Source organism: Lactuca sativa, chromosome 2, assembly GCF_002870075.4.
Source record: "Lactuca sativa cultivar Salinas chromosome 2, Lsat_Salinas_v11, whole genome shotgun sequence".
Lineage (NCBI taxonomy): Eukaryota > Viridiplantae > Streptophyta > Magnoliopsida > Asterales > Asteraceae > Lactuca > Lactuca sativa.
Window position 1 is genome coordinate 37799523 of NC_056624.2, and position 20579 is coordinate 37820101.

Genomic DNA, 20579 nt, shown 5'->3' on the forward strand with positions numbered 1-20579 from the left:
GATCCGGATGCGGCTCCAAAGCTCTTCGTCATCACCATACTAAAAACATACCAATAAATACATTAGATAATCCCAAGAAATGGGAACCAGCCCCCAAATAACCCTAAGGATTAAGACTTCCTTGACACGCGTATGGGTCATGTGCTTTCAGTAATACGGGCCCATACTACCTTCCACACCTACCCATATTTGTCTCAAGTATCATCATAATACCCTAGTACACACATACATGATAATCTTTCCAATCTCAACCCTTGAGAAGAATAATCACCCCATAACCGACCTCATGTAAACTACTCATGAAACTTCCACCAACCCCTACAGCACTAGTGTATGCTAGCCATGCATAACGTTGGACGTCATAGACTTTCGAATATTCGACTCAACCCTAAGCCCCCAATCAAAAAAGAACAGAACATTGGGCCAAATCACGTATTCTCAGGCTATAAGATCTTAATTGTGCATAACCGTGATGCATACACCAATCGAATGCAGTAATGATGTCAATTTCATTTAAGGAAAACCCTAGGCTAGCAGGCATCATATAATCAGGAAATTCTATCATGCAATTCCTAAAGATCCCTAGCCTACCTCTAGCATGCGGTTCTAACACATCATAACGTCAAATAACAGTATGGTATTTTTGGGGTCTACTTACTGGCTCCGGCTAACGGTACACATCTCATCCCCTTCATTTAAACTGAATTTTATTTTGAAAATCATGTTGAAAAATATTTCCTTGATTTGATACTGGATTCACACGAATGTTCCTGCAATTCACTCAAACCAAGGCTCTGATACCAACTTGAAACAACCCAAAAATTTTCGAAGAAATTTAAACTTTCCAAAATCATTTTTCATACAAATTAAAGTGATTCAAACATCAACAAGTTCTAATTGCTTTCACAATGTTTTCATATCAGAGTTCCCAGAAATCCAAAATTATAAAAACGGGGATGTGTACGTCACGCCTTTGCCTTGCCCTCGTCAGCTGAGGTACCTAAAACAATAATCGATAAAATGTAAGCTCGAAGGCTTAGTGACTTACCCCCAAAATACCAACCTCTAACATCCAATAGTAACAAAAAACATGCATAATGAACCTTCAGCCTGACTGGACTGCCTCCTACGGGCCTACAACCTATCTAGACCGCTCCCGAGCCTTCGGTATGACTAGACCGCCTCCTACGGGCCTACAGCCTATCCGGACCGCTCGCCAGGCCTTCGACATGACTGGACAGCCTCCTACGGGCCTACAGCCTATCCGGACCGCCCCGAGTATGTTGGCCTTAACCGCACAAAGCAGGACACGGCCTCAACCCAACCCACCCATGTATGTCGACATATAAATAGCACACAATCAAACAATAAGCACAGATCACCCTAATCGCTAAGCATAGCACCATTCTATCTACCAAGGTACCAATCCAACATATCATAATATCAAAACACCCTAGGTTCCAGGGTACCAATCTAACTGATCATGAATATGAAACACATACTAACTCCGGGATAAAATCCCAAGGGACCGACCTAGTGTCGTAGACCCTGTTGGTATAGTGAGGAGAACTCACCTAGCAATATTGCAGAACCGAACTGAGAGTCTTCAACTGCTACGCCCGACACCCTCGACTGAGAGATAAAGAATACAAATTACTTAACCAGACCTTAAGGATATCAAGAGACCCAAAAGTCCAACCTAATATTGGCCCAATTTATTAAATTGGACCCATCACTCTATAGGGCCTACACAATCCTACAAGTCCAACCTGGCCCAAACAGCACTATATCCATAGTCCATTAAGGGATTAACCCAAATGGCCCATAACTGGCCCAAAGCAAAAAGCCCACAAGCTAAAAGTCCAACTGGGAGCGTACGCGGGGCGTACCTCCCAGTTACGTTGGGCGTAGCGTAGTTCTTCGTAGACCATCATCGGGACCGTTGACCATGTACGCTGGGCGTATAGATATTACGTGCAGGTACGCGGGCTTTCCTAAGATCTTAATAAGTGCATAATGGTTTGAGCTCTTGAACCCATATTCCAGATCCATCGACCAAATATGCTATAGATTCATAAAGTTTCGGACTTTATCACTTTGGACGTCCAAAAAGTCCTTAACTAATAGTCTTAACTCATTCAGACCTTCTTATCACATGCATGGATCAAATCTAGCTAAAAAGGACTGATTTTTATCACTAAGGCCTCTCAAAACGTCTGAAAGGACAACTTATTTGGTCTAGAACTTCACATGCATCATCTTGGGAAATCTAGGGTCCATAAGACCTTTAAAAAGCTAAAATGTCTAGATCTAAAGTAAATAAGCATAAAGTTTCAATCTTTTACCTTCTGGAGCTCAAATGGTGTAACCCAACTTCAGATCTAAGGCATTGCTTTCCTCTTCTAGTTTCTTGGTGCAATAACTCCACTCTCCAAGGCTCAAGATGCACACTAACACACTCTACACACACAAACAAGGGTTTTGGGGCGTTCTCTGAGGTATGGAGGTTGAGGTAAGGAAAAAGAATGAGCCATAAGCGTGTTTATATAGTCCCAACCTCGAATATTAGGGTTTTTAGCTGACGCGAGTACGCCCAAAGTACATAAGCTTACGCCCAGCGTACTAGGACGCACCTAGTACGCCCATCGTAGACTTATGTACGCCTAGCATACTCCCTCTTTGGCCCAAAGTTTCAACTTTAGCCCTTAAACTCCCCAGAACTCAACATAACTTCTTCGAGGGCTGCCAAAGACAATAATCAAATGAAGGCGGGTTTCGAAATACACCTGCTAGGTTCGGGGCGTTACAATTTTCTTGCACATGAGATAAAAATAAATGGAAAATATATGTTTTTATACCTATACCGACGACATGTCGTCGGCATAGATTTTCAGGATACCGCGCATTTTTTTGTCATTCCGGCCAGACTTGTCCCGACGACAATTCGTCGGAACAGAGGTCCGGTTCAAATTAATTTTGTCAAAGTTTTCAAAAGTTATGGCGACAACTAGTTGTTGATATATAGGTGTACTTGTGGTGACGACACGTGTCATCGGGATAAGTGTCGTCGCCATAGGCTGTTAATGTTGTAGTGGTTTATGGTGAGTAGATACAGATATGTGAGGTCTGTTATATTTTTTTAAATATATAAAAAATAATATATAAATAAAAAATTAATTAAAAAATAAATTAATAAGGGCAAAATAGTATTTTTTTTAGGTAAGACAGAGACTAAACGTGTAACAAAAATAAACAGTATGGATCATCCAAGTTAAAAAAATATGTTAGGGACCAAAAACACAAATTCTCCCAAACCATAAGGACCATTTGTGTAATTTATTTTTACTTCTTGTTCATATTTGGATAATTATTTTTTTTGTATTTGTTGAAAGTGTTCACATTTAGGATTTAACCGGCTATAGCAAGTCATAATGGTTATATGTGAACACTTCCAACAAGTTTGTTACTTAGATGTGTACAAAAAAAGATAGTTACGTAGACGTGAACATACCGAAAAATTAATCACCTTAATAAGTCATTTTCCCTTAGTTAGAATACCACCTATATTTTGGACAAGACTTGAACCTTCGACCTTGAGGAGGAAGTGCAACACCTACTACTATCATATTAGGATCTTTTAGGTCTAATAAAATAGTTATTACATGTATATAATGTATATAATATAGTTTAGTGGAATATTCAAATAGGATGATTTTTTAAAATAATGGATTATAAGATAAATAAATAAAACTAAATTTTAAAATAAACAAATTAACATGAAGACGTTACTATGTATTACATTTAACCATTTCATCGTTGAACTTTCAATTTTTGTGGCCCTCAAGCAATGCCGCGTTGGTGTGGACATTATTTATCGCCAAATGGGTGGAAGCGTTGACTTAACTTATCTCTCAGCCTCATGACTTAGGATCAAGAATTGCTGTGCGGCTTTATAAAACCAGAAAACACAAACCTTTCTCGTTGTCACAAACACCACTCAGCCATGGCATCCTTCCCCACCTGCTCCGCAGAAGAACTAACCCCTCTCCTCGGCCTTGCCGCCAATGCAACAGCTGCAGCCGACTACATATGCACCCGTTTCACCGCCACATCCGATAAATTCTCCAGCACCACATATGCCATTGACAACACCTACCTCCTCTTTTCAGCATACCTGGTCTTCGCCATGCAGCTCGGATTCGCCATGCTCTGTGCAGGTTCTGTTCGGGCCAAAAACACCATGAACATCATGCTCACCAACGTCCTTGATGCTGCTGCCGGAGGCATCTCGTACTACATATTCGGCTTTGCTTTTGCCTTCGGTGGACCCTCCAATGGATTCATTGGGAAACACTACTTCGGGCTGAAATCAATTCCATCAAGTGTTTTCGACTATAGTTTCTTTCTTTATCAATGGGCTTTTGCTATTGCAGCCGCCGGTATTACTAGTGGCTCCATCGCTGAGAGAACTCAGTTCGTGGCATACCTTATTTACTCTTCGTTCTTGACAGGTTTAACTTCCATATCTGCTTTTCTTCTACGTTGTACAAATTTAATTACCGAAATATTTCCTTTTGTGTTTGAAAAATCGTACAAAAAAACTGTACTTGATAAGGCTTTTTTAAATAAAAATATCCGAAATTTAATTTTAATTATTATACTAGATTCGCTTTATAATTAATACTCTACGGTCAATGTAAGGAAACGTTTCTAGCACGTAGTTGTAGACCGATTCAAGGTTATCCTATCTGTAATCTGAAAGTAAAGACAATACATTTAATATTATTATATAGTAAAATATAAAATTCATAAAATAACTAATAGCACAACTTTCATAAACTATGTTCAATATATATAACCGTTCATATTTGTGTTTTTAAAATTCTATTTTGTCTTTTAGCAATGATATCCAAACATTAAAGATGAAATCTCCGAAGGGGTAAAACATAGTACTAAAGCTCCACTATTACCTAGACTAGCTGCTAACAACTCTGAATGGTTACAGGCTTTGTGTATCCCATAGTATCACACTGGGTGTGGTCTAGTGATGGTTGGGCGAGTGCCTCAAGAACAAGTGGAAGCCTTCTGTTTGGATCTGGAGCCATCGACTTTGCCGGGTCGGGTGTGGTGCACATGGTGGGCGGGATTGCTGGTCTCTGGGGTGCACTCATTGAAGGTCCAAGAATCGGGAGATTCGATCGTTCTGGGAGATCAGTGGTCTTACGAGGCCACAGTGGTTCACTTGTCGTTTTGGGTACATTCCTTCTATGGTTTGGTTGGTATGGTTTTAATCCGGGTTCATTTCTCACAATCTCAAAATCCTATGGTACTTCGGATGTGTTTTATGGTCAATGGAGTGCTGTAGGAAGAACTGCGGTCACCACCACATTGGCAGGATGCACTGCTGGATTGACCACTTTGTTCAGTAAAAGATTACTAGTCGGCCATTGGAATGTGACCGATGTTTGTAATGGTTTGCTTGGAGGGTTAGCAGCCATCACCTCAGGATGTGCTGTGGTTGAGCCATGGGCTGCGATTGTTTGTGGCTTTGTTGCAGCTTGGGTGCTCATAGGATTCAACAAGCTTGCGGAAAAGTTGAAGTATGATGATCCATTAGAGGCAGCTCAGTTGCATGGTGGGTGTGGGTCGTGGGGTCTGTTGTTCACCGGGTTGTTTGCGAAGAAACAATATGTCCATGAGGTGTATGCAACTGGGCGACCTTACGGGTTACTTATGGGTGGTGGTGGAAAACTATTTGCTTCTCAAATCATCTTAATACTAGTGATCATAGGATGGGTGACTGCGACCATGGGTCCGCTTTTCTTTATCTTGAAGAAACTCAAGTTGTTGAGGGTGTCAAAAGAAGATGAAATGGCAGGAATGGACATGACGAGGCATGGAGGATTTGCATACGTTTATCATGATGAAGATGGAAGTTCTCATCCACCACCAGGTTTCATGATGAGAAGGGTGGAACCATCAAGCGCAAGTCCAACACCAAACAACGACTCAACAAGCAATGTTGTGTAGGTGGTCATATTTGACTTCTTTTGTGGGTTTATGTTACCAAAGTGTGTATCCTTCGGTGTAAGTTATAAGTAAAAGTTGTATAGGAAACTTCAACTATGGTAAAAAGAACAACATGTTTTTGAGGTCCAAACAACATAGATTGTCTTTATATTGATGAATCCTAGACATTTAGATATTTTCAGTGTTGATAACCGGTTTGATGATAGATATGTTTATCTTTTGGATTTTTTAAGTTATTGTGTTCTCAGTTTCTTGTTTTGATTTTCATTTTTAGAGATTATTTGTGGCTATATAAAGCGTAAATAAGATATTTCTTTCGTTACTAATCTTGGTTTTTATATTAAATGTAAATAATTTATATCCTTTGTTAGTTGTTTACGCTGGGAAGTTGTGGTGGTGATAAATCTCGGTGTCTAACTCATTTTCGTTCATTTTATCAAAGCATTATTGGAATATCATCAGGAAATATATTATCAAGCATTATTTGAATATCATCCGAAATTTTGAAGCTTGAGCTTGGTAATCAAAAAGAACACGACCTCTCAATCCAATGATCCTATTTATAGTGTCAGATGGAAATGCATTACTTTAATTGGGTCATACCAAATAGCTGCAAAGCTTTTGTCGAATAGGCTCACAAAAATGATCTCCAACGTGATTAGCTAAGTTAAATCGACATATACAAAAGAATAGACAAATAAATGATGGGTTCCTAAACATGAATAAAATCATTCCATGGGCCAAAGAATGACTAAAATCATCCCATGGGCCAAAGCTAAGAAAAACCGATTATATTATTTAAGATTGATTTTAAAAAATATTTGTTTTGTTCATATTTAGAAAAAAAAAAGTTATATATATCTAATCATTTAATTTGTTAAATTTATTCACATATTACTATTGTCATCGGCTATCTTAAGTGATAATGGTAACATTAGCACACATTTAACAAGTTTGATGGTTAAATATATGACAGTTGTTTTGGGCCTAAAACCATAATCTTGGGGTTGATGTCTTATTTAAGGACATTAACTCCTAGGGTTGCCTCATCATCATCATCATCATCATCACCACCACTACCATCATCATCACACCACCATCATCATCACACCACAATCACAATCACCATCACCATCACTACCACCACCATCACCATCACCATCACCATCACCATCACCATCACCATCATCACCATCACCATCACCACCACCATCATCACACCACCATCACCATCACCACCATCACCATCACCATCACCACCACCATCATTACTATCACCATCACCATCACCACCACCACCATCATCACTATCACCATCATCACACCACCATCACCATCACCACCATCACCATCACCATCACTATCACCATCACCACCATCATCACTATCACCATCACCACCACCACCATCATCATCATCATCACCACCATCACCATCACCACCACCACCATCACCATCACCACCATCACCACCATCACCATCACCACCATCACCACCATCACCACCATCACCATCACCATCATCACCATCATCATCATCACCACCACCCATCATTATCATCATCACCACAACCATCATCATCATCATCATCATCATCATCACCATCACACTACCATTATCATCACCACCATCACCATCACCACCACCGCCATCATCACACAACCATCATCATTATTATCACCATCATCACCATCACCATCACCATCACCATTACCACCACCATCACCATCACCATCACCATCACCATCACCATCACCACCACCACCACCACCATCAGCATGAGCATCACCATCACCATCACCATCACCATCACCATCACCATCACCATCACCATCACCACCACCATCACCATCACCATCACCATCACCATCACCATCACCATCACCACCATCACCATCACCATCACCACCACTACCACCACCATCACCATCACCATCATACTATCAATACTGATCGTCATCATCATCATCATCATCCTCATCGTCATCATTTATGCATCAATTTGTTGTTGCTTATGTTTTGTTTTAAGTTTAATCAGGATTACACTTAAATTGAGGAGGTTTGTTGGTGATTTTATATCATCAATATTATTTAAGTGTAATATGATTAAAATTGTTGACCAAAAATGATCTTGTTTAATATTAAACAAGTTAGGATGGTGTAGGAATGCACATATGTTCATGTTTTTCAAGATTCAAAGTACATTGTTATTTAGGGGAGAAGCCCCTAAATGAAAGGGGGTCCGGGGGCAGCGCCCCTGGGAGCGGGGTCCCAGGGGCGGCAGTCCCTGGCGGGGTCCAAGGGGCAGAGCCCCTGGCTGGGATCGAGTCTAAAATATGTAAGAAAATTTATCCAAAAAAAAAAATTAAGACTCAAATAACAATAATAATAATAATAATAATAATAATAATAATAATAATAACAATAATAATAATAATAATAATAATAATCAGATGAATAATTATAATAATAATAATAATAATAATAATAATAATAATAATAATAATAATAATCAGATGAATAATTATAATAATAATAATAATAATAATAATAATAATAATAATAATAATAATAACAAGTCATCCCTATTCAAAGAAGTATAGATTTTGCTGCAAAATTCCCAGATGAAATAAAAGATAAAACTCAGCTACAAAGATTTTTAGGTAGCCTGAATTATATATCACCTTTTTATAAAGATTTATCAACCGATAGTGCAATTCTTTATGACAGGTTGAAAAAGAACCCTGGTGCTTAGACTAATAATCATACCCAAGCGGTTAAAAGAATAAAAGACAAAGTAAAAAATCTACCATGCTTATCTTTGGCTAATCCTAATTGGGAAAAAAGCAGGACCATAACGGGATATGAGTAAGTTATTTAAAAAAAATTTAATATCAAGGAAAATTTTAAAATATTTAAAAGAGTCAGGCGGGCTAGGCAAGTCAATGAGTAAAACGCCCTAAAATAACACTGTGGTTATAAAAGCAGGGCTAAAACACGACTTTGGCTTTTTCTCCAGACTCTTTTTTTTTTTTTTTTTTTTTTTACCATAACGGGATATGAATAAGTTATTTAAAAAAATTTTAATATCAAGGAAAATTTTAAAATATTTAAAAGAGTCAGGCGGGCTAGGCGAGTCAATGAGTAAAACGCCCTAAAATAACACTGTGGTTATAAAAGCAGGGCTAAAACACGACTTTGCCTTTTTCTCCAGACTCTTTTTTTTTACTCATATCTGATTATGATTTGCTGATCATAATACTGCTTCCATGAGGATACTATGTGATATTAACGAATTAGCCTTGCATTAGGCTTACAAATAAAATGAAGTATAAGGAAGTAGACTAACCAGAAAGGTGAATCCAAGATTGTCTTGTAGTAAAACTTTGATACTCCAAATTTATTTCAAACTATTTATTACAGAAGGATTTCTTACAAGAGGAGATTACAAGAGAGAAATATAGAAATGGCTCCAGGCCTGTCTCAAACATAAGAGAGAGGCTACATAAATAGATCAGGAGGCCACAAAAAGAAACAAAACCTGAATTATTACATTTAGCATTGGCAAACAGCTTTAAGAAAAGTAGAAATGACTCTTTGTTTGATTCCCTTGCTTTAATAATATCTGACGAATATTATTCTTTGTCTTCAATAATTTTTGAAGAATATCATCCTCTTTTATTTTGGTCCATCCACTTGTCACCTTGAGTCTATTGTGGTGCTGTCCTTTTTGTCTTGGAAAGATTCTTTCTTTGAGTGATTGATTCCTCAATCATGTCAATCATGCAATCAACGGGGAGGTCTTCCTCTGGAATTTCTTCATCATCTGGTTGGGATTCTCCTGCTAAACACTGTGTTTGGCTGTGGTTATCAACTGACATATTATCTGAAATATCTTCACTTGAACCTTCATCTTTTGCATTTTCATGTTTTGTAAACCGTTTAAGGTTTTCTTTTAATTCAGAACAGTATAACCTGAATGACTTGATTATTTCTTCTTTAGTTAGATTGACCTTTTGAGAAGTTGAGGGGGCTACTTCTGTCGAGGAGGCTATTTCCGAGAATTTTTTCTGTTCTTGGTATTTCTTAATTTGCTGATTGATATGATCAATTGTTTCCTGTGCATTAAGAATTTTTGTTTCTGGATTTTTATGAAGCATTTTAGGCCAGAATTTAGTAAAGTATGACCTTTGTAGAGAAGGAAATTTGGAGGGAGTATAATCCACATGTGGGGACCATTTCCAAATCCAAGGAATAGAAAATTCCATGAAAAAATGCATGGAAGATATTGCTTCCAGCCCTTCTGATTTCAAAGGAATGGCCTGGTTTCGGTATCTAGGAGAGACGGGTAACCATTCCCCATATAATCTCCTAAATGGTTCCTCAGGGAGAATATCTATACTTGGGCCATATGAAATCCACCAATTACTGAACCAATTTGGTATATCTTTATTTTGGTTATAAACCTTTTCACATACTTTAAAGAACCAAGTATGTTTTCTTTGAGGGTTCTCATATAGGAAGGCTTTATGAAAGCTTTCAATATAATCCCAGTATGTAAATTTCATTGGTATCTTCGAAGGAGGGAGTATAAACTCTTTTTCTTTAAGGGTACTTAATCCCCATTCCTCAGGTGATATGATCTTTTTGATAATGGCTTTGCTAAAATTGTAAACACTGGTATTACCTCCGGATGTAAAATGAGAAAATTCAACTGATCCAGTTATTTTCAAAATATTCTCATAATATAATCTTTGTTTATAAGAATATCCAGCGTATGTTGCTGTATCCAAGTATCTTGTCATTAAAAACCATGGATCATCATTGTTTTCAAAATAAGGCATTATATCTATGTTCTAAGATAATAATATTATCTCTATGAGATGATTCCTTATATTCAAAATTATCGTTGATGGTTTCACCATCTGTGATCATTTGGGCGAAATTAGGAATATTTTCCTTTTTTGATTCTAAAAATGCTTTAAACTCCTCATATAATGGGCTTCCAGGAATTGGAAGAGACTGATCATTTGCTTGTGACGAATTTCCAGGTCTATAAGAACTGCTTGAAGCCGCAGGATTTCCTCGACCTCTACTATAACCACCCCTGTATGAAGGATGGCCTCTTCCACGATTGGAATTCATCCTGCAAATTAGCATGTGGTTTCTGAGATTTTCTTATGAAGATATTTGAACATAATGTTATATCGTTTCATGTCAGTTCTTGTTATCGGTCTATCTTTATCTTTTTTACTTCGTTTGACAAACGATTCTAAGACCTTGATATGTTTACAATGAAGATTATTCTTTACTTGTAATCTTGAGTCACCCATAAGAAATTTACCTGAAAATGTCAATTTAAGAGTAATATAAGTTTGTTCTCAAGATTTTTGAGCTGAATTCGTAAACCAATTAATCTTAAATTAATTACTGTTCTCCTGAAATATGGTTCATTTGTTAAGTTGGTTAATTCAACTTCCGCTTCATTAATTAAATTTTTTGTATTAATGATATCATGAGATAACTGTCTTAGTTGGCTATAACTCATTCAGAAATTCTTTAGTTAAAAAATCGGGAAGACTATTATCACTTCCTTTTTTATATTGAATTTCAAAATCAAAACATGCTAATGTAGCTTGCCATCTGGTAAACATTTGTTTAGAAACATCATGTTTGAAGTCTTTATTAAACATGAATTTAGCTGCCTGACAATCTGTTTTTATAATGAAATGTTGATTATATAAATTGTCTTGAAATTTAAGAATACATTTTACTAATGCTAAAATTTCTTTAGCAGTAGTAGAATAATTCTTTTGACTAGGAGTCCATTTTCTAGAATGAAACCTGACTAAAAATTCATGCTTATTGTTAGGGTGAATTTGTTTTAAAATTCCTCCAAACCCTATTTCAGAGGCATCTGTTTCAACTATCTTTTCCCAATTAGGATTAGCCAAAGATAAGCATGGTAGATTTTTTACTTTGTCTTTTATTCTTTTAACCGCTTGGGTATGATTATTAGTCCAAGCACCAGGGTTCTTTTTCAACCTGTCATAAAGAATTGCACTATCGGTTGATAAATCTTTATAAAAAGGTGATATATAATTCAGGCTACCTAAAAATCTTTGTAGCTGAGTTTTATCTTTTATTTCATCTGGGAATTTTGCAGCAAAATCTATACTTCTTTGAATAGGGATGACTTGTCCCTTTTCAATATTATGACCCAAAAATCTTACCTTTGTTTGAAATAAAGACATTTTAGATCGTGATATTACCAGACCATTGTTTATTATTATTTTTTCAAAAGTATGCAGATGATCAAAATGTTCTTGAATATTTTTTGAGAATACTAAAATATCATCTATATAAACAATAATAAAATTGCTATAAGGATTAAATATATCATTCATTAATTTTGAAATTCTGAAGGGGCATTTTTTAGGCCGAATGGCATAACATTCCATTCGTATTGTCCAAAAGGAACATTAAAGGCAGTTTTATATCTATCCTTGGTATCAATTTGAATTTGCCAATACCCTGATTTTAAGTCAAACTTTGAGAATATTAAAGAGTCATGTAAACGATCTAATAAATCCTTCTTATTAGGAATAGGATACCTAATCCATTTTAAGACCTCATTTAGTGGCTTATAATTGATAACAAGTCTTGGTACTCCCCTTTCTTGTTCTGAATGTTTGTTCACATAAAACGCGGTACACGACCATGGAGATTTAGAAGGTTGTATTAAATTTTTATCTAATAAGGAAGTTATTTCTTTTTTACATATATTCAAATATTCAAAATTCATTTGACATGGTCTTGCCTTGGTAGGAATTTGTTTTTCATTGAAACCTTCCTCATAGGGAAGCATAACTATATGTTTTTTTCTTTCCCAAAAAGCATTAGGATGGTCATTACAAATATTTAAGGAAAATTGGTTTGTTAAAAGTTTAATTTTTTCCTGTAATTTAGGTTGTTCTAACTGTTCATCTATTTGAACCGTCCTAATTTCTTCTTTAAGAAAGTTTATTTGGTTTTTCTTTAAATCTAACTCATTGACCCAAATAGAGTAAGGGTCAGAGACAAATTTAATATAACAGGTTTATTCTTATAAGATCCTACAATTTTATTTTTATCAATAGTTAGAGGTAATATCATTTCCAAAAAGGGATTTCCTAGAATCATTGTATTACTAGTCATATTTTTAATTATAGTGAAATTAATAGGTATGCAGACATTTTCTGTACAAATTTTTGTGTCTGTTAGTTTATATCTAATATCTAATTTGGAACCTGATACTTCTCTTAACGTATGTGTCGATTTTTGAAAATATTTCGTAGGTATTAATCCTTCTCTTATGCAATTTAGATCTGCTCCGCTGTCTATTAGGGCAACAAAATTCCTTTGATAATTGTAAGTAATAAATAGATTAATTGTAACATGCCATTTTCTAGATATTACTAGTTCCATTGATTGAAGAAAATTATTATCAGTATTATTGCTAGCACCAGCATCCTGGTTATTTTGTAGTTTTTCTAATTTATTAATTCTTTGATTGTTTATTAATTGATCATTTTTTATTTTGGATATATCATGTTTTAAAGATTGAATTTCATCTTGTAAGTCCTGTACTGTAGGTATATTAGTAGAATTTTTATTTCTTCTTTCTCTTAACATATTATGTACATTTTTCATTGAATAAATCCCTTCTTCTTTTATATTATGTTCCTTGGTATTTAAATTGTCTAGTATTTTTTGCCTTATTTCTGGATCATTAACTTCTTTTAATAAGTCTGCAATATCATTACTAATTACATTTATGGTTAAATTTTCTTTAAATTGAGATTGGATTAGATATAATTGATGATCCATGTTACATGAACATTGTTCTAGATTATCACAATTACATTCAATTTCTTCAGAATCTGAATCATAATTAGAATCATAATCTGTCATGTTGATATCAGAATTATTGTCTGAGATTTCCTCGCCGTCTGACGAATTATCTATTAAATTTATTAACTGAAGTTTTATGTCCTCACTTATATCCATATTATTAATTTGTTTCTTTATTTTTTTATTTCTGCATTTATTAGCATAATGACCGGTTTTCCCACATGAAAAGCAAGTAGGAGGTTTTTTATTTTCCTTTTTAATAAATTTCTTTTTTATGTGTTTATCTTTTCTATTAAAATCGTTATGTTTTCTTTTATAAAATCTTTTTTTCTGTTGAAATTCTTTTCTCTGTTTCTTCTTATTTTTACTGGTTTCTATTCCGAACTGATCACAAAATTCTCCTAATTGTCTTTTTTCATTAAGATGTTGGGTTTTTATTTGATGGTTGAGTTTTATTTCACTACATAGGGCCAAACCTTCCTGTATACAAGTTCCTATTAATTTTCCATATGTGTAATCTTCGTAAGGAATTGTATTATCTATTCTTAGTTGGTTTTTAACTCTTTCAGCAAAAAGATTTGGCAAACCATCTATGAATTTTGATTTCCAATAAACACTATTACAACCATTAAGCTCCATAACTCTACTTAGAAAAGTATCCTTATACCATCGAAAGGACGTAAGAGTTTTACAAAATAATCCATTTAATAAGGTACGAATGTTTTCAGAATTATCTGACCATCTTCCTGTAAAATGTTCTATTATGGTACAAGTAAGAGTGTATACCACATTGGGAGTAGTTATTCCATTTTCTGTTTTTACTGTATTAAGAATAGCTTGTTGAGTTTTTTCATCAACATAATTGTCCCACCAGCCTTTTAGTTGGCCAGTGAATCCGGCAATTAGCATGTTAGCTACTTGTTTATCACTATTTCCTGTATTTTTAGCAATTGTGCTATACATTAACATTCTATGAATCATATTATATATTTGTCTTTCAGTATATCCATCTAGATTCCATTCATAAACATTTTTACCACTGTAACTATTATTAATTTCATATTCTTGTTCCTTGTGTAGGACATCTTGGGGACTTGGTCTTGGATAATAATATGATCTTTGGACAGGCTTTCTAGCAAATTTACTGTCGTAATTATTAATTTTATTTATTTGGGCATCATCTATGTCTGACTCATCATCCGAGTCTTTATTTATGGTATTAATGTGTAGTTTTTTCATTTGTTCTTGTATAATATCTAGCATATAATCGTAGTTTTTTAATTTATAACTAGTAATATTTGGTGGTGGTTGAATAGTAGCGTTTATTTGTTTTTCTTTCTCTTTTTTTGTATTATTATCTCTTTCTGACTATTTATTTTTTCTATTTTTTTATGTAAATCCATTAATTGTTCTCCTATTATTATAGAATATAAATTATGGAAATTTAATTGTTGGATCATACTATTAATATGATTTATATCTACAGTAAGAGTCTTTTCTTCAAAAAGTTTTTGATAAGCTGAAAATTTTATGGTAACATTGTTATTTGTAATTGTAAAAGGGATTTGAGGTGGAAATATGCTTGTTATTATCTTATCTCCTGATAGAGTATAATCTTTTTCTATGTTGTGAATATCATGTAGAAAAGTATAAGTAAACCAAGGAATAAAATGTATAATCTGATTTATAGAGGATAAATGTTCATAAAATTTATTTTGTATCTCTTGTAACTCCTCTTTAGAATAATTTTTAAATAACCAATCTTTAAAAAATGTCCATTTAGTTGAATAAAATTCTTGTGAAATAATTTTTCTTGCCTGAGAACCAGGGCTAAAATCTATTTTTTCGTCTAAATCCATTAAACTGTAAAATTCATTTCAGAAGGAGTAGATGCCTCCGCCTCATACACAATATCATCATGTATATTTAGTTTATTTATTTTTCTGATATCAACAGAAGCACGAGTAGAGGGGACTTCTACCTTCTAGTGGTGATATGTATGATTGTGAAGATCTTGCCGATCTTGTTCGTTTTATTAGGTCGTGTTCATATTCTATTTCCTTGTTAAATTCTATAGTAACAGCCCCATCAGAAGTTTGTATAATACTTTCTATATTATTATTTATTAAAGGCGTGGGTGGTATATTATCTTCTAAAATCCAATGTTGGGGAAATTTTATTTCATCCCATGGAATACTATGTGATATTACCCCGATTTATTATGAGTATATTCAATAGATTTAAAAACAGTAATAAACAATTGATTAAAAACCAGTTAATAGAAGAATATGAAATACCAAAAAATTTAGACCTTCTTAATAAATGGACTATTCCTAGTATCCACCCTAAATTCATTTATGAATTAGGAACTTTTGAAGAATTAGGTTTTATCCAAACTGTTAAAACTACAGAAGAGAATTTAACTATGAATGAAGATGACATGACAGTTCAATTAATAACTCCACAAGATATTAATAGATATAAACATATTTATAATTACTTGCATATTGGTTTAGTGCAAATTGCTTTTAAACCATTAACATTACAAGGATTACCTGAAAGTTTTTTAGCAGTTCTTAGGGATGCTAGAAATAAAAATTGGAAACAATCTTTAATGGGTATAATAGAATCTAGTTTGTCTCATGGACCGGTATATTTTAATGTTTACCCAAATTTACAACTTTCTTTGTCTGATAGGAATATTTTTCAAGCTTTAACATTAAATGTCAAAACTCATGGTTATAATTATTTACCAGGATCGGAAGTAATATGTATATGTTATCGTATATATTTTAAACCATTAAAAACGATGAATCCTAAATGTAAGAAAGTTAATAAACCTATAAATGAAACAATTTTAATAGAAAGTAATTTTGATATGTCAAAAGTTACAACTAGAAAAGCCATAAAATGGGATGAAATAAAATTTCCCCAACACTGGATTTTAGAAGATAATATACCACCCACGCCTTTAATAAATAATAATATAGAAAGTATTATACAAACTTCTGATGGGCTGTTACTATAGAATTTAACAAGGAAATAGAATATGAACATGACCTAATAAAACGAACAAGATCGGCAAGATCTTCACATTCATACATATCACCACTAGATTATAAGGTAGAAGTCCCCTCTACTTGTGCTTCTGTTGATATCAGAAAAATAAATAATCTAAATATACATGATGATATTGTGTATGAGGCGGAGGCATCTACTCCTTCTGAAATGAATTTTACAGTTTAATGGATTTAGACGAAAAAATAGATTTTAGCCCTGGTTCTCAGGCAAGAAAAATTATTTCACAAGAATTTTATTCAACTAAATGGACATTTTTTAAAGATTGGTTATTTAAAAATTATTCTAAAGAGGAGTTACAAGAGATACAAAATAAATTTTATGAACATTTATCCTCTATAAATCAGATTATATATTTTATTCCTTGGTTTACTTATACTTTTCTACATGATATTCACAACATAGAAAAAGATTATACTCTATCAGGAGATAAGATAATAACAAGCATATTTCCACCTCAAATCCCTTTTACAATTACAAATAACAATGTTACCATAAAATTTTCAGCTTATCAAAAACTTTTTGAAGAAAAGACTCTTACTGTAGATATAAATCATATTAATAGTATGATCCAACAATTAAATTTCCATAATTTATATTCTATAATAATAGGAGAACAATTAATGGATTTACATAAAAAATTAGAAAAAATAAATAGTCAGAAAGAGATAATAATACAAAAAAAAGAGAAAGAAAAACAAATAAACGCTACTATTCAACCACCACCAAATATTACTGGTTATAAATTAAAAAACTACGATTATATGCTAGATATTATACAAGAACAAATGAAAAAACTACACATTAATACCATAAATAAAGACTCGAATGATGAGTCAGACATAGATGATGCCCAAATAAATAAAATTAATAATTACGACAGTAAATTTGCTAGAAAGCCTGTCCAAAGATTATATTATTATCCAAGACCAAGTCCCCAAGATGTCCTACACGAGGAACAAGAATATGAAATTAATAATAGTTACAGTGGTAAAACTGTTTATGAATGAAATCTAGATGGATATACTGAAAGACAAATATATAATATGATTCATAGAATGTTAATGTATAGCACAATTGCTAAAAATACAGGAAATAGTGATAAACAAGTAGCTAACATGCTAATTACCGGATTCACTGGCCAACTAAAAGGCTGGTGGGACAATTATGTTGATGAAAAAACTCAACAAGCTATTCTTAATACAGTAAAAACAGAAAATGGAATAACTACTCCCAATGTGGTATACACTCTTACTTGTACCATAATAGAACATTTTACAGGAAGATGGTCAGATAATTCTGAAAACATTCGTACCTTATTAAATGGATTATTTTGTAAAACTCTTACGTCCTTTCGATGGTACGAATGTTTTCAGAATTATCTGACCATCTTCCTGTAAAATGTTCTATTATGGTACAAGTAAGAGTGTATACCACATTGGGAGTAGTTATTCCATTTTCTGTTTTTACTGTATTAAGAATAGCTTGTTGAGTTTTTTCATCAACATAATTGTCCCACCAGCCTTTTAGTTGGCCAGTGAATCCGGTAATTATCATGTTAGCTACTTGTTTATCACTATTTCCTGTATTTTTAGCAATTGTGCTATACATTAACATTCTATGAATCATATTATATATTTGTCTTTTAGTATATCCATCTAGATTCCATTCATAAACAGTTTTACCACTGTAACTATTATTAATTTCATATTCTTGTTCCTCGTGTAGGACATCTTGGGGACTTGGTCTTGGATAATAATATAATCTTTGGACAGGCTTTCTAGCAAATTTACTGTCGTAATTATTAATTTTATCTATTTGGGCATCATCTATGTCTGACTCATCATTCGAGTCTTTATTTATGGTATTAATGTGTAGTTTTTTCATTTGTTCTTGTATAATATCTAGCATATAATCGTAGTTTTTTAATTTATAACCAGTAATATTTGGTGGTGGTTGAATAGTAGCGTTTATTTGTTTTTCTTTCTCTTTTTTTTGTATTATTATCTCTTTCTGACTATTTATTTTTTCTAATTTTTTATGTAAATCCATTAATTGTTCTCCTATTATTATAGAATATAAATTATGGAAATTTAATTGTTGGATGATACTATTAATATGATTTATATCTACAGTAAGAGTCTTTTCTTCAAAAAGTTTTTGATAAGCTGAAAATTTTATGGTAACATTGTTATTTGTAATTGTAAAAGGGATTTGAGGTGGAAATATGCTTGTTATTATCTTATCTCCTGATAGAGTATAATCTATTTCTATGTTGTGAATATCATGTAGAAAAGTATAAGTAAACCAAGGAATAAAATGTATAATCTGATTTATAGAGGATAAATGTTCATAAAATTTATTTTGTATCTCTTGTAACTCCTCTTTAGAATAATTTTTAAATAACCAATCTTTAAAAAATGTCCATTTAGTTGAATAAAATTCTTGTGAAATAATTTTTCTTGCCTGAGAACCAGGGCTAAAATCTATTTTTTCGTCTAAATCCATTAAACTGTAAAATTCATTTCAGAAGGAGTAGATGCCTCCGCCTCATACACAATATCATCATGTATATTTAGATTATTTATTTTTCTGATATCAACAGAAGCACGAGTAGAGGGGACTTCTACCTTATAATCTAGTGGTGATATGTATGAATGTGAAGATCTTGCCGATCTTGTTCGTTTTATTAGGTCATGTTCATATTCTATTTCCTTGTTAAATTCTATAGTAACAGCCCCATCAGAAGTTTGTATAATACTTTCTATATTATTATTTATTAAAGGCGTGGGTGGTATATTATCTTCTAAAATCCAGTGTTGGGGAAATTTTATTTCATCCCATTTTATGGCTTTTCTAGTTGTAACTTTTGACATATCAAAATTTACTTTCTATTAAAATTGTTTCATTTATAGGTTTATTAACTTTCTTACATTTAGGATTCATCGTTTTTAATGGTTTAAAATATATACGATAACATATACATATTACTTCCGATCCTGGTAAATAATTATAACCATGAGTTTTGACATTTAATGTTAAAGCTTGAAAAATATTCCTATCAGACAAAGAAAGTTGTAAATTTGGGTAAACATTAAAATATACCGGTCCATGAGACAAACTAGATTCTATTATACCCATTAAAGATTGTTTCCAATTTTTATTTCTAGCATCCCTAAGAACTGCTAAAAAACTTTCAGGTAATCCTTGTAATGTTAATGGTTTAAAAGCAATTTGCACTAAACCAATATGCAAGTAATTATAAATATGTTTATATCTATTAATATCTTGTGGAGTTATTAATTGAACTGTCATGTCATCTTCATTCATAGTTAAATTCTCTTCTGTAGTTTTAACAGTTTGGATAAAACCTAATTCTTCAAAAGTTCCTAATTCATAAATGAATTTAGGGTGGATACTAGGAATAGTCCATTTATTAAGAAGGTCTAAATTTTTTGGTATTTCATATTCTTCTATTAACTGGTTTTTAATCAATTGTTTATTACTGTTTTTAAATCTATTGAATATACTCATAATAAATCGGGGTAATATCACATAGTATTCCATGGGATGAAATA

General features: G+C 33.3%; 1 protein-coding gene across 1 annotated transcript; it reads left to right on the forward strand.

Annotated features, from left to right (window-relative positions):
* The first annotated feature begins 3908 nt into the window (after positions 1-3908).
* Positions 3909-6262, forward strand: LOC111886494 (ammonium transporter 1 member 2). The gene is made up of 2 exons (XM_023882750.3): positions 3909-4511; positions 5006-6262. The coding sequence occupies exons 1-2, from the start codon at positions 4004-4006 to the stop codon at positions 6028-6030; spliced, it is 1533 nt and encodes a 510-aa protein (XP_023738518.1). The 5' UTR covers positions 3909-4003; the 3' UTR covers positions 6031-6262.
* The last annotated feature ends 14317 nt before the right edge of the window (positions 6263-20579 follow it).